At 49.3% G+C, this 16,148-nt stretch overlaps 1 protein-coding gene across 1 annotated transcript; it reads left to right on the forward strand.

Annotated features, from left to right (window-relative positions):
* Positions 1 to 8,203: 8,203 nt before the first annotated feature.
* Positions 8,204 to 9,676, forward strand: LOC124708910. The gene has a single exon (XM_047240547.1). The coding sequence runs from the start codon at positions 8,428 to 8,430 to the stop codon at positions 9,556 to 9,558; it is 1,131 nt and encodes a 376-aa protein (XP_047096503.1). The 5' UTR covers positions 8,204 to 8,427; the 3' UTR covers positions 9,559 to 9,676.
* The last annotated feature ends 6,472 nt before the right edge of the window (positions 9,677 to 16,148 follow it).

Raw genomic sequence — 16,148 nt, forward strand, 5'->3', positions numbered from 1 at the left:
TAAAACCGGGCAAAACACCCCTTTGTCCAAATCTAAGTGATTTCTGAATGGTATTGTCTACGTGGCAGCGGAATAGTCAGTGAAAACCGCGCAACGATCACAATAGAAGAGAAATAGCTCCACCTCATCGCCACCTTAAACGACTGCTCGGAATCACCGCCCCAATGCTACCCCCGACATGGCCCGCTCCATAGCCTTTGCCGCCGCGGGAGGAACACGTACACACCATGGTCGTCGTCTTCCTGAGCGTGGCCCCTTCGCCAAGATCGACCTCGTCCAGCGCCGCCGCCTCCCTCCTGTAGCGGCGCGTTGCCGCTATTGCAGGCCATCCGCCACGGCGCCACCACCAAAGGGTCCCCCGAGCCGCCGGATGTCAAGGCCGAACATGCCCGCGTGTCCCCTACGTCGGCCTTCGAGGGGTTGGAGCCTAGAGCACTCACACTGACAACCATGTGAGCCGCCGCCGTTCTGATTTGCTCCCGGGCAACAATTCCGCGTCCCCAATATCTCCCACCCCACATTCTTCTCCGGCTCCACTGGAGTTCATGGTCTTTAGGCAATCAAAGGGAATCAGAATGTTAGGGCGGACATGTCTGTTTGCATCAACAGCTACAGATGTTCTCCAAGCAGGATGAGTCCGGGGCAGGGCGCACGACATCGCGCAGAGCCGAGCAAGGAACTAAGTTCTTCCCGTAGCCTCGTATCTCAGCTTCTACATGTCCATGAGGTTGCCCAAGATGTCACCGCCAACCACTGATGGGCCCTCTATTTCTCTAGGGAAGTTGTCGCCGTATTTCGCACCCACGACGTCCTCACAACCGAGCTTCCCATCGCGCGTATTTCGCACCCAAGGCGTCCTCGTGGCTCCGCCCTCGCTCGCCTTCACGCCTGGTGGTGGACGGCCTGCTGAATGCAGAAGCGGCAACACCGGGAGAGTGGCTAGTGCGGCACCAGGCGGCACTAGACCAGGCAAAGGATGAAGAAATTTAGTCTTTTACTCTTTCCTAGTATGACGTGGCAATTTCCTAGTATTTCTTTGAGTACAACACAGCCACGTCCGCAATACTAGACGAAGATACCGCTTAAAACTGTACGAGGGGGTATTTTGCCTGATTTTCCAAACTTGAGGGGGTTAAGTATCCGGTTTTAAACTTGAGGGGGTTAAGTATCCGGTTTTAAACTTGAGGGGGTGTTGTGTCTGTTTCATGAAACTTGTGGGGGTTATGTGGACTTCTTTCTAATAATAAAATAGATAGAAACGGAACCTATACACTAACACACCGACTGCAGTAGCGTGATGGTAGGCGCACTTTACAACAGTGCATGTGGTTCGTGGGTAAGGTGTCAAGTAGGACGCCATCCAAATCTCACTTATAGTTCATTCAAAGATTTTTAGTTCAAGTTTTGAGACCATATTTTTGAACTGAAAAGCTCCAAGTCAGCTAGAAGTGGGAAGGATCGCACTTCCATCGCTGCTTCTCTAGTAGCATGTTCGATCCCCAACTTCATCATTTTACATGAACTGGAGAAATTTAAGAAAACACTGAAAGTGACGCTTCTAGGAGTCAAAACCGCAATCTGAAGGCAAACTCAAGCCTCCCGAAATAATGCATAAGAGCCAACTGAGTGATATATACTAAACATAGTAGTTAATTATATACTCCCTCCGTTCCATAGTTCTTGTCGTGATTTTAGTTTAAATTTAAATTTGAAACAACAACAAAAATTGTGAAACAGAGAGAGTAGTTAATACATCTGATTTAAATTAAATCATGGAATTTTCAGACAAGAGGCTTACCAGAGCCCGGAGGAGACAGTAAATCACGGTTAAAATCAGTAAAACACGGTGGTAAATCGGTCGGTAACCAAATCCTTGGTTGCCACGGCCTGAGTGCACGCAATAGGAATATGAGTTACCGGCAGGGTGTTGTTGTGAATTCCCTTGGTGTGTGGTTCCCAATCAGTTGTTGAAATATGGATGGGGTGCCTGCAATAGCAACTTCTAATTAATTTAACTCTAGGTAACAACACAAAAGCGGTACAGCATAACAGACATAAATAATTCCATCTTTGTAACCTTTTATATGACAATGAATTAAATGAAAACTTATTTGAATATTTTAGTTTCTTCTGGAATTCTTAGCATATTGAAAAAACATGGTGTCCATGATTTCATGAACCTTGTAATCACACAAACGCATGGGGATTGCCTTTTCTACAGCTGCAGGTCAGATGAGGACATGAGATCGTATCATAAGCTTCAAACAAATTACCACATGAGGTCCAAATGTCCTGCTAGATGTCGTCTGCTGCGCTCGAGGTAGTGGCTGCTGGCACAGTGATTGATAATTGTTGTAGCTACGTATGTTGGGGGCAGAGGCCGACGGTTCATACACAGGATTGCAGGGTCCAGCAACTTGTTGAAACATTGTGGTTGTGGCTGCAGTGGCATACGCTAATTAATGTTGTTGTATGGTGACTAAAAATGACATGTTCGTAAGCTTCAAAAAAAAATACCACATGAATTCCATATTTCCATATGCCCTGCTAGGTGCCGTCTGCTGCTCCGGCAGTAGTGGCTGCTGCCACAACGATTGAAAGTTGTCGTAGCTACGTAAGGCTGGTGCCAATGCATCACCCCACTCTCACCCGTCACGTCAGCTTTTACCTTCACTCTCACCCCACTCTCACCCCACGGTGCCAGTGCACGGGCTATAGTGCCAGCTCTCACTATCGCCTCCCTCTCGCCCCGCTCCCTACCGCCTCCCTACCGCCCCCACTAGCACCGCTATCGCCTCCCTCTCGCCCCGCTCTCGCCTTCAACGCGGGCTATAGGCGGGCGGTACCGCCCCTACCGCCGGGCGGTGGAACCACCGCCCGCCGCTACCGTCTCGCCCGCCTACCGCCCCGCTACCGCCTTGCTGCGGGCGGTATCGCCCGCGCTATAGCCTGCGTTGGCACCAGCCTAAGTCAGGGGCAGGGGCCAGCGGTGCATACACATGGTTGGAGGGTCCAGTCGATTTCTTGAAACATTGTGGCAGCGACTGCAGTGTGGCATAGTCTAATTAATTTTGCTGTATGATGATTAAAAAAAGACACATGGAACAGGGCATATGAAATACAGCATACCGAATTGTTTTGAGGGGACATGATAAGTGCCCAACGTAGCCGGGGTCCTCCCACCTATTGAAGCATAGTTGTGGAGGCTGAAAATGATGCATCAAAATTAATCTTGGTCTATGACATATATGAAACAAGACATACTGGATTCAACATACCATATTGTTTTGATCAGGACGGGCATGTGAGCTAAGAGCATTCTGTACGGTACTCTGAGCTCCATCTTGCTTCAATAGCCTGAGGAACAGCAAAACCAAGGAAGAGCTCCAATATGAGCAAAAAATAATTAGCGACAGCTTTCAGAATATTCAATGGTTTGCCCTTCAAAACAACATAATTTCACAGATTTTCAAAGAACAGAGTTCTCGTAACAGAGTAAGAAACATGCCTTGGACGTTTGTTCTCAGATTTGTAAGAATCAGGCTCACTGACACAGATCTATGGACACAAGGAATGAAACTTTGGCTGGTAGAATTCTTCGAAATATGAAAAGCAGCACAAGATTGAAAATACTTACAGCTGTATTATTTGGCTCATTTGAATTGCTGAGACTTTAATGCCTACAAAGACAGATAAACAGGGATTCAGTACTGCTCAAGCTATTTTATTTTTGAGGGCTCAGATGATTGCAAAATAGCACACAGCTTGTAAATATCTGCACGCCCATCGGCCAATGCACAGAAGTACAGAACCATTTGAACTGTTTGATAAGCATAAGTGCAGCATTAATTTTTATCTGAATTAAGTTCACAAAAATCTAGCTGCCCAGCAAAATTAGGATTGGATTCTACGGTGTAAGTATGAACCAGCATAGGGTAGACCCTTACGCGTCTTGTATGTATTGCAAAATAAACAATTTATACAAGATTAAGATATAGCCATAAAGACAAGGTAAGAAAAAAACAGATATCCCTATTTCTCACAGCAGAAACCACAAAGTGTCATATGTAGCTTTAAACACCCTAACAAAGATGTGCGCGGTGTGGAGCGTACAAGGGTCTAAGTAGCAACAAGATAACTTGCCAACCGCATTGCACATAGCTACTGAAAGGGACAAAAGCATGTTGATAACAAGAAAAGGTGAGCCACAGTTACCTGGAGTCTTTTTCAGGGTTCACCAATTCACAGGGAAGGAATCATTGACGCGAAGGATAATTTCTTCCAAAAGGGAGCGCCTCAGGTGCTTCCACTTTCAGTGTCTTCTCCGCAAGGTCAACAGCAACTGCACATCCATACGGATCAACCAGTTTCATGGATGACTTGAGGGAAAGGACGTCATTGCCATCTGTGCTCAGGATGGGGCAAGCCGAGTACATGCTTCTCAATGTCAATCTCCCAGCTGCGGATTCATTCATTTGTAACGCTGATAGCGCCGAGTCATCGACCAAGATGTCATCAGCATCAACAATGCTTCTCTGTGAGCCAACGGTCGGATGTTTGCGGCTGTAGAGCTTGATCAAGTCGGAGTCGTAGAGCACGTCCTTGTTCCTGGGATCGGACGGCTTTTCAGGAGGAACATCCACAATCTCTGTTACAGTCACACGGCGTTCCATCTCAACAAAGTTATCAGGCCATTGATGCAGGCGACATCCCGATAACCCATTACGCTCCTTCCCGGGAAGGACTGCTTCAGGACTTCTTCTCTGTTTCCAGGCAGTGGCTCGGGCAATGGGATGTAGCACACAGGAAGGGGTTCCTCTCCACTACGGGAGAGACGGTGTGTGCCGACGGCCAGACGATGTGCCGACGGCTAAATGTCGGGGCCATGGGCACAGAGGCCTCCAGCTACCGGTGACGGAGCTGACCGTCGGCACAGGCCGGCCGTCAGCACACTGCAGGGTACACCGACGGTCACCCTCGGCGCAAACGTGGCCGTCGGCACAGCAAGGTGGAGCCCGAAGGCCACCGTCGGCACACGGACTGACAGGCGGGCCCAGCCATTAGGATGTCACGGTGCCATTCAGCCTGTGCCGACAGTGGAAGCCGACGGTGCGGGGCCGTCGGCGCCGTCTTTCCCATAGTGCTCGAAGCACGTCGCAGTCCAGCATGCCTCGCAGGAGATCAACCCACACCAGCAAGCCATCTCGGGCCAGCATCGCCTTGCAGGGCGCAATCGTGAAGACCCCGGGCCAACTCCTTGGTCCTCCATGTTCTGTCCTCAGACGAGTAGATGTGAAGCCGGTAATCCTTTGAGGTCACCGCGTAACAGAGAGCAACGATTCCCCGTCGTCGTCATCGCCGCGGGGCACAATTCCGAAGGAATGGCATCGTCGTGGGGAAGCGGGACGCTCTCAAGAGACGGGGACTTGGGGTCGCCCTTGTAGATGAAGTACTCGTACTCGTACTCTCGTAGTCGCCTGGAGCAAACATATGGTGCACACAAGAACGAATCGGCCCTCCGCGCCGACCACGTCCACGTGTGGCTGAACTTCAGAGTCATCGGCGTCCTCGGAGTCGTAGTCGGAGATGGGTGGGGGCTTGAAGCAGTGGAACGTGAAGAAGGACACCGCCGGTGGGTCGGCGATCCAGAAGGTGACCTCCACGGTATGGTTGGCGCTCGATTTGGCTGTGGCCGTGGTGTCGTTCCTGCTGCTGACGCCGACGTGCGCCTCCTGGGCGAGGAGAATGGACGCCGGCAAGGGGAAGGCGCCGCCGGTGAAATTGGCCGCCGAGGCCGTCGATCCGGACGCCATCCGAGTTTTGGATTTCGGCAGTGTGTTGGGGACTTGGGGATTGATGAAGGCGGTCGAGGATACTAGGGTTTTTACCTTTCCGCTCCTCTTTCTTTTTCCGCGAGCAGTTTGTACCGAAACGAACGAAACCAACCGGGCGTTTCCTATATGCCGACCAGGTCGGCGCCTACACCGCGCCGCACACCCCCGCGCGCGGTGTGGGCCGGCCCGGTTAGGCGATTTTCTCTATTTCTCTTTTTTTTTTCCTTTTCCTTTTCCTTTTCTTTTCCGTTTTCTGTTTTCTTTTTTCCCTTTTCTGTTCTCTTTTCTGTTTTCTTTTTTCTCTCGTTTTATTTTTATGCTTAAAAATAATTTTCGAAAAATTTTAAATTCGAAAATTGTTCAAGTTTGACAAAATTTGAACGAATTTTGAACTTTGAACAAATTTTCATTCTTGAACGAATTTAAAATTTGAATAAATTTTAAATTTTGAACTAATTTTAAATTTGAACAAACTTCGATATTGGAACAAAATTTTAATATTGAACGAATTTCCAAATTTTGGATGAATTTCGAAATTTGAACAAATTTAAATTTTGAACATTTTTCGAATTTTTACATTTTGGACGATTTTCAAATTTGAACGAATTTAAAATGGAACATTTTTTAAATCTGTAGACAGAAAAAAAACCCTGTAAAATGTTAGTTTTTAAAATAAAACTATAAACAGAAAAGGAAAAAAAATAAAAAAACGAAAAAGAAAAGGAGGTTACCTAATGGGCCGCGGCCCAGTTACAGCCGCCGGGTCGGAGGGGTGTGCGGCGCCCCGTACCTACCGACCCGGTCGGCATATAGCAGCTCCCAACCAACCGACGCGACCGAATCAAACCACGCAACCATACCTAGCCAACGGGCTGTGCTTTTAATGGGTCGGCCCGTAATATGCGATTACAGACCGGCCCATGACATGTCGGGCCTGGGCCTGGGCCGCGACATTGAGCACGCTTTCGCAGACCGGGGAGAACGGTCTTCGCGCCTCCAGCATACAAACCGTTCACACATGAACATCTTCTCTAGGAGGTCCCTTACACTCCTAGCTTCCCGAGCGACAACAACTTGATATCGACGAATATTAAGAAGATGGTTAATCTCCATAGAAGTCAGCCGAGAGCTCAGCAGCTCAGGGTCATCCCAATGAAAGACAAATGTAGTGCTTAGTTCCGTTTTAGTCGGGGCATTCTAGGATCTTTTTTGAATGGGCTTTCGTCGCTTCTTCATTCTTTCCTTCTACAGAGTAAGGAGTTTTTAGTGATGATAACCGGACCGCAAGTATATAAAGGAGTCAACCTCGCTCCCTTGAATCTAATCAAAACCAGATGGTCACGGCGAGGGAATCTGGGATGCGTGCCAGCCCAGCACGGCCCGTTAGGTGGAAGCTTGCAAGGGCACCCGGTTAGCCCATGAAGCACGCCAGCAAATTGAATAATATTCAGACTAGCAAATCCTTAGTCATGTATTAAAATCTCGGTCTGCTAAAAAATGTATTAAGATCTTGGATCTGGTTAAAGGTTTTTTTATAAGCCTTGTTAAAGATTTTCGGGCCCCTCATGCCTAACGGGCTGACCCAACTACCTTCCATGCCGTGATCAGGCCTGAGGGCGAGGCACGTGGGCAGGCATGGCACGACCTGTCAGTTAACGAGCATGTTTATGTCGATTCGTGCCAGACAAGTGAAGCACTGTGTTGGGCTTGTGCCATGCCGACCCGTTGGCCAGGTTCGCGCGTAACCGCGCGCGACCGAACCAAAGGCCAAGGGAGCTTTGACACCCTAGCGGTCTCGCAAAACACAATGATCGATCATCTCCCTCCGTCCGATCTACAAAGGAGGAGGGTGTCCTATAGTTTCGTTAGCCGAACGTGCGCACGTCCAATACAACACGCGTACTACGGATCGGGGCTTGCATGTATCTGTCGCGCCTACTTCTCATCTGTGATGACTTCATCAATCTCAAAACCTGCCAAATCAGTTTTTAGACTTAGTTTTTTAGAGGTGCCCAAAACGATAGGTTGTGCATACGGTACGTTATAGGAGCAAGTGCATGTACATATATGTAACCGTCTTCGTTCACTATATGTTTGGGAGAAAAAAGCTCTTCAGCTTGTTGCGCCATGGGGCCTGATGCTATTGGGTGATATAGTTAGCCCATCAGTGCCCATCCGAACCCTAAAACCTGATAACAAAGAGAGAGTGGCTAAACTTCACGGGCTTTGAATAGTTAGCCCATCAGAGCCCAGCTACTCGGGCCGCCCTAAGAGAGAAACTGAGAGAGACCGAGAGTAGGCCAGTGGGGAAGGCGGCGGCGCGACTCCGACAGAAGAGGTGCCATGGCATCATCATCCAAATCGCCTGTGCCGCTCGCCGTCGCATTCTCCGGTTCGACCGCGCCCGGCTCGGATTCTGCGGAGGTACGTGACCCCTTCTTGCGAACTGATTGGAAACCTAGCCCAATGCGGGCAGGCAAGCTCTATAAACTGACTGCATCGGCAAATCCATCGCGACCCTACTAATTCCAGATCTCCCCGGTTGCACTGGCAGGGACCTCAAGAGCAATCCTTTTAGACGAACTCGACCTCGATGATGGATCAGAAAATCAACTCGGAGGAGCGGATTGGGGAAGGAGGGATGTCTAAGCGGCGGCAGGTGCAGGAAAACTACTGCGGCATCCACCCCGGCAAGAGGTTGCGTCCTGTGCAGCAGAGGCAGAAATTTCTGTATCTGGTGGTAGATGACTGGAAGTGGGGCTTCACCATCCACAAGATCGATGCCGACGACAGCTTGGAAACCAGCACCGACCTGGATCTGGAGCCGAGCGTCCTCCGGCTAAGAGCACCTGTGCGGGGCCATGGCATGGACTTCACCGCCCTGGGCAGCAACATCTTCATCGCCGCCAGAAAACACACTGGAACCTTCGTCTACGATACAGAGACGGAGGGCGTGGCCATCGGCCCGAACCTCTCGGACTCCATGATGCCCGGCGCTCACATCTTCCTGGCTACTCCCAACATGCAGCTGTACGCGTTGAAGAATAACATCCTGGAACGGGAGCATTCCTTCGAGGTGATGTCCACAGTTGGCGGCCCTAATCCGCCGCACATGTCGACTCCAACCATGGACTGGTCCTGGAAAAGCGTCCCGTCGCCGCTGCCGTTTGCTGACAATGAGAGGGTCACCGGCTATGCCTTGCACCCGGATGGAAGCACCATCTTCATGACAGCCGGCAGCAGGAGCAAATTTCGTACTTTCTCCTTTGACACCACACAGTCTGAGTGGAGGTGCCATGGGGAATGGGTGCTGCCTTTCGAAGGCCAAGCCTACTTCGACGGCGAGCTGGATGCATGGGTTGGGCTTCACAAGGATGGCTACATTTGCTCCTGCCAAGTCCCGTCCTTCAGCAGCAGCAGCACAAGTACCACGCAGCTGGATTGGAGGATGGTCAAGGAGAAGATGTTCCGCAATGACCGGCGAAGCACTGCCACCCTCACGTACATGGGCGACACCAAGTTTTGCATTGTGGAATCTGCACTACGTGAGGGTCTGGAGCTTGAGGACGCCCGTGGCGTCCGTGATGGATTCAATCTCCATATCACCATTTTCGGCCTCAAGTATAATCGTGAGGGAGAGCTGCAAACCACCATCGACCGCACCACTAAATCCTATCAAGTGTCTAAGCATTTGTCATTTTCTCCTGTAGCATTCTGGATGTAGTTAGGAACCAGTTGTTTGGCCTGCCTGTCTGGAATACATAGTATGTATGTCTGAGTACTCTGGAATTCTGGGTGTAAGTTATGAGTTATGGTCATCAAAAGTTTGCTTCTCCTGGCAATGTTTTCTTTGGAATAGGCTCAACTATTATTTCTGTGAGTTATAACAACTAAAAAGAGCTGTCATGTGCTTCTGCTCCTCGCAGTATATCATGCTAAATTCAAATATATTCCCAACATAGAAAATAAAACTATTTCTGTCGCTGCACACTAGGAAAATATGTTGCCAAATGTTAGAACCATAGATTGCACAATTTCCCCAGATTAACAGTTTGCTTGTTCTAGTAGAAGGCAAAACTATAGTGGCTGTTCTTGGTTGTTGGCTGAAGAATAGGTAAGATGGAAGCAAAGGTTCATAATCGTTGTAAGGATCTTGCTTTGTGGTAAGTTAATTTTATTGTAGAAAATATAAATCATGAAGAAAGTCGTTACAGAGAAGCTCGGCCACTCTTCATCCCTTAGGACATATTTATCGTTTGTACATGTAACAAGACCGAAACCACCACTCTTTCTTAATAGAATTCTTCAGCTGGGTTTTCTCTATTGGTTCTCTTAAAATCTCACACAAGCTACTTTTTATAATCTGATTGTTTATGGTGCTCTTTTAGGAACTGTTTTTAGAATATATTTGTTGTTGTTTGTGATGCTTTCAGGTGAGAGTTTGTGCCCTAATATGTCCTTCTGATCACGGCTCGAGTATATTGGGTCCTGTTTCACTGTTTGTGACATATACCGTCTGAAGGAATGTGTCCATTGCCCCCTTTTCATCAAAAAAAAAAAAACCCTACTAGTTCTGCTGTAAACTGGAGAAATGTAGTGCTATTTAATCACGGAGGCATGTAACGAAACTACCTCATCGGGTAGGGGTCTTGATATATTTATAGTGTATAAAGTACTGTTACAATACGTATACGAATACGTATACAAATACAATTCTAACACCCTCCCTCAATCTCAACTAGGGAAAGATTGAGATTGCGCTTACAACGATCATACAAAGGTAAAGGGAGAGGCTTAGTAAAAATATCAGCAACTTGATCCTTCGATGAGATGAACCGAATCTGCAGTTGCTTCCGAGACACGCGCTCGCGGACAAAGTGAAAATCAACTTCAATATGCTTTGTCCTTGCATGAAAAACTGGATTAGATGACAAATAGGTAGCACCAATATTGTCACACCAGAGTATCGGAGGCCGAATTTGAGCAACACCAAGCTCCTTCAGTAATGACTGTACCCAGATAAGCTCAGCTGTGGCATTACCAAGAGCCTTGTATTCTGACTCTGTACTAGACCGAGAGACAGTAGACTGCTTGCGAGCACTCCAGGCGATCAAATTACCTCCATAGAAGATAGCATACCCTCCCGTGGATCGCCTGTCATCCACATTGCCAGCCCAATCTGCATCTGAGAAGGCTGAAAGCAGTGTAGAGGAGGATGATCGAAACAACAGACCAGTGTCAACTGTGTAACGAACATAGCGGAGAATACGCTTAACTGCTGACCAATGTGGTGTGCGAGGTTCATGAAGATATTGACACACCTTGTTCACCACAAAAGACAAATCAGGTCGAGTCATAGTCAGGTACTGGAGGCCACCAACAAGACTGCGGTACTGAGTAGCCTCCTCAGAAGAGAGCAAATCACCATCAGTACTGCAAAGGCGCTCAGAAGATGCCATGGGTGTAGTCACAGGAGTGCACTTCAACATGCCGGCACGAGCAAGAAGCTCAAGTGCATACTTACGCTGTCGAAGAAGAAGACTGCCAGATGAGGGCGAGGACACCTCAATGCCCAGAAAATAATGCAGGACACCAAGATCCTTGACAGAGAACTCAGAGCGAAGCTGACTGATCAACTTAGGAATAGCAGCAGCTGTAGAACTGAGAACGATAATATCATCAACATAAATCAACAGATAGATTGTAATACCAGAACGTCGAAGAACAAACAGCGAGGTATCAGTCACAGAAGGAGAGAATCCCAATGACCCAAGAACAGAGCTGAGACGAGCATGCCATGCACGGGGTGCTTGCTTCAGTCCATATAATGATCTGATGAGCTTGCAGTAATGAGCAGGTTTGTCAGAATCAACAAAACCAGGCGGTTGGCGCATATAGACCTCTTCATCCAAATAACCATTGAGAAAGGCGTTCGAATATCAAGCCGACGAAGGTGCCATTTGTGAGAAAGAGCCATGGCGAGCAACAGACGAATAGTAGCTGGCTTGACTACAGGACTGAAAGTCTCATCATAATCTAGGCCATAACGCTGCTTGTACCCTTTTGCAACGAGACGTGCCTTGTATCTCTCAATAGAACAAGCAGAGAACTCAGTCTCCATAGCAGCACGCCAGTGAGAAATGCGAAGAGCTTCTTTGTAATCACGGGGCTCATGATTATGCTTCAGTGCTGCATGAGCTGCAAGCACACAATTCCAGGCAATAGTCCCATCAGTGCGCTTTTTAGGCTGATGAATGCCGTGACGCCGACGTGTCATAGGTCCAGTCGGCGGAGGAGTCGATGATGTCACCACAGGCGCTGTCGTATCCGCGGGTGTAGAGACAGGAATTGCACCTGTACTCGATAGAAGAATCAGCGAGCGTCATGTACGGGCAAGACAGGCGAGGTTGCGTTGCGAGAAGATCCACAGCCGGACAAAACAGTGCTGCTGCAGGAGAAGTGTCGTCGTCAGGCGCGTGCGTATCAACATCAGGCGAAGACGCGGCCTCTGCTGCTGCATCAGGCGTGGCGGACACGGAGCGTGCGCATGCACGCGGCTGCTCAGGCAGCGCGGAAAGGCGCGCCACGCCAGTGGACGAGACGGGGCAGGGATCTGGTGCTGTCGGCTGCAGTAGTGCGGCCTCTCCTGGCGGGACTAGGCGGGACCCTGAAGTGGAGCTAGGCTCGGCTGGCCTGCAGCCCGAGACGGAGCCGAGTCCAGGAGGCAGTCCTGCTGTGCATGGCTGCACGAAGCCCGGTGCAATGCCATGCAAGCCAAGGTCAACGTGAGCAGTTGGTGCTGGAGTGAACACGTCGAGGCGACTCCCGCGTCCGATACCTGCACCATGGTCAGCAAGCAAAGGCAAGGCATGTGCAGCATCCATAAAGTGGTCAGCTGAAAGTAAAGATGACTCCGAAACAGGTGGTAGATCATGAGAGTTTGGCATGTTCGCAAAAGGAAAAACGTTTTCGTCGAAAACAACATCCCTAGATATGTAGACACGATTAGACGGAACATGGAGACATTTATATCCCTTGTGAAGGGAACTATAGCCCAGGAACACACACTTCTTCGAACGGAAATCAAGCTTATGATTATTATAGGGTCGAAGGTGTGGCCAGCAAGCACACCCAAACACCTTAAAAAAGGTATAGTCAGGTGTTTCATTAAGAAGTCTCTGAAGAGGTGTTTTCATCGCAATGGTGCGACTCGGAAGCCTGCTAATAAGAAAACAAGCAGTAGCGAAAGCATCACTCCAATAACACAAGGGAACAGATGCATGTGCTAATAAAGTAAGACCGGTTTCAACTATGTGACGGTGCTTACGCTCAACAGTGCCGTTTTGTTGGTGTGTGTGAGGACAAGACACACGATGTGAGACACCCAAGTTGTGAAAGAAAGGATGGAGTTTTTCATACTCCCCACCCCAATCAGTTTGTACATGAATAATCATGCGATTTAAGAGACGTTCAACATGTTTTTGGAAGTGAAGAAACACATCATAGACATCAGATTTATGTTTGAGTAAATAGAGCCAAGTGAATCGACTGTAAGAATCAACAAAACTCACATAAAAGCGATGTCCACTAACAGAGGTTTGGGCAGGACCCCACACATCAGAATAAATAATCTCTAATGGAAACTGTGTTACACGGGTAGACAAAGAGAAGGGAAACTGATGGCTCTTCCCTTGCTAACATGCATCACAAACAGACTCAATTTTATTGGACTCATGTGTAGATGGTAACTCATGACTACGAAGAACATGTTGAACAACTTGTAATGCTGGATGTCCTAGACGATGATGCCACGTATCACGCGACACCTTGACACTGGAAAGGGCTTGCTTGATGACAGGCGCTTTAATCTCATAGAGACCTCCACTGCAACGACCTCTAAGGATGGGTGCTCTCGTGTCCAGGTCCTTTACAAAAAGATCATGAGGATGAAGTTCAATGAACACATTATTATCATGGGAAAGCTTACTCATAGATAACAAATTTCGAGTGGCTTTAGGAACATGAAGGACATTATTTAGAGCTAGAGACCTAGAAGACGGAGTGGATAAAATAGCTTGACCAACATTATGAATGTGCATACCTGTTCCATTAGCTGTATGGACCTGATCGGTGCCGTGGTAGGGCTCGCGCGACGTAAGCTTGTCAAGCTCACTAGTAATGTGGTGAGTGGCACCGGAGTCCGCATACCACGCCGGGTCTACGGACTGAGAAGCACCCTGAGAGCCATGAGAGGCAGACATCGCCATAGCAAGCTGCTTTTCTGTAACGCTCCCGTCATTGCCAAGCCCCAGAAAATCACGGTTGAACCTCTTGTAACATCGAGAGGCCACATGACGCGGAGTCCCACACAGCTGACAGACGACAGGTGTACGCCCACCATTTTGCTTGGGCGCGGTGGCTGCAGGCGTGGTCTTGGCGGAGGGCGCCGGGGGCCGAGGTCCACCACGACCGGCCCCATAGGCAGCGGCAGGTGCAGGAGGTGCAGCAAGGTGTGCAGCAGGGTACTGTGAGGAGCCACTGGAGCGACGCTGAGCGAATTTGCGTTGTTCTGTAGCCTGAAGTTGAGAGAACAGGTCACGAATTGCTATAGGAGTGGGACGATTCGTCACCACTTGGTAGAGTGCATCATACTCTTCATCAAGTCCAGCAAGTATATAGGAGACAAACTCCGCATCGCGCAGGGGCTCGCCAATGCTGGTGAGGGAATCTGAGAGGGCCTTCATCTGATGAAAATAAGTGTTGACGGTCTTGTTTCCTTTCTTCAGTTCAGCCATCTCCGTCGAATCGCGGAGGACCGAGCAATAGAAGTGGAGGCAAAAGCTCCACTTAGGGTCTCCCAAGCCTCGCGAGAGGTACCCGAAAACATGATCATGCCTAGGACGCCTTCGGTCATCGAGGAGACAAACCCGCAGAGAATAGCTTGATCCTCGCTGAGTCCGGTGTTGGTGAGCCGGATTTGGCGCATGATGCATAGCACCGGCATGAGAAACAACAACATGAGGACTAGGGCACGGAAGAGAGCCATCAACATATCCCATGAGCATGTGACTCGCGAAGAAGCGGCCCAACTTGAGCACGCAGAACAGATAATTCTCGCTTGTCAACTTGATGGTGATCGACGAGGCGATAGTAACAACCGGTGGCAGGCCATGTGCTGGGAACGGTTGATGATGGAAACCTTGCTGAAACGGAGGCACTTGCATGGGCGATGGAGGAACAGCAGGGCCCGACGGCAATGGTGGAGTAGAGCCATACGACGGCAAGGCTAGTGCTGTGGTCGGCCCCGGTGTGCCAAACCCTGAGGCAGGTGGTGCCATGGAAGGAGGCACATAGTATCCAGGGTATCCGCCCGGGTAATACCCAGGGTATGCTGGGAAGTGTCCCTGGCCACCGGCGCCTTGACCGAGAGAGGCGGCGACCAACGCCGCGTCGGTGTAGAGGGCAGGCCCCGGCGGCCCTGCGGGAAACACAGAGAAGGCCGGCGGCGGAAAGGTCGCAGGCGGCGGAAGGGTCGCAGGCTGCGGCAGCCGCGCGCCCAGGCCCGTAGGCAGCGACGCGCCCGGCAGCGACGACGCGCCCGGCGACGCGCCCAGGTCCGTAGGCAGGGACGCGCTCATGTCCACAGGCGACGCAGGGATCGGCGGAGACACGCCCTGAGTCAAAGTCGCGGTGGAATCAGAGACCACCGGCAGAGTGCTTGACTCGGTTGAGGTTGCCATCGCGGCAGAGGAGAGGACGGCGTGGAGGACGCCGGCGGCAGCGGAAGACGGCGGCGCAACCCTAGATCAAGGATACGCGCGGCTCTGGTACCATGTAACGAAACCAGGAAAACCGTATGTGGAGAAGCCTACCCCGATGTACCTCATCGGGTAGGGGTCTTGATATATTTATAGTGTATAAAGTACTGTTACAATACGTATACGAATACGTATACAAATACAATTCTAACAAGGCAATGTTACATTTGCCTCCAGATCGATATCTTATTTTTGCTTTTGTGTTTTGCTTCTCCCAAATATAAATCCCTCTCATCTGCAGCCCATTTAACTGTCTTTTATATGGACACATAAAAATGCAGAAGATGTGCATAAGGGAAGTTCAGGTAACTATCATACAAGAACATGCATAACCTACATGAGGTGAATCTTGCTACAAAGATATTGTGACAAGCTTTTTATATACATCACATGTATTTTTGTTTCCGGGCCTATTCATGTTGTCAGTATAGTTTTAATCAAATACTAGTTTACTTGAACTATTTTTGGTATTTGTTTTTTCTGCTGTCATTGAAAC

This window comes from Lolium rigidum, chromosome 4, assembly GCF_022539505.1.
Source record: "Lolium rigidum isolate FL_2022 chromosome 4, APGP_CSIRO_Lrig_0.1, whole genome shotgun sequence".
NCBI lineage: Eukaryota > Viridiplantae > Streptophyta > Magnoliopsida > Poales > Poaceae > Lolium > Lolium rigidum.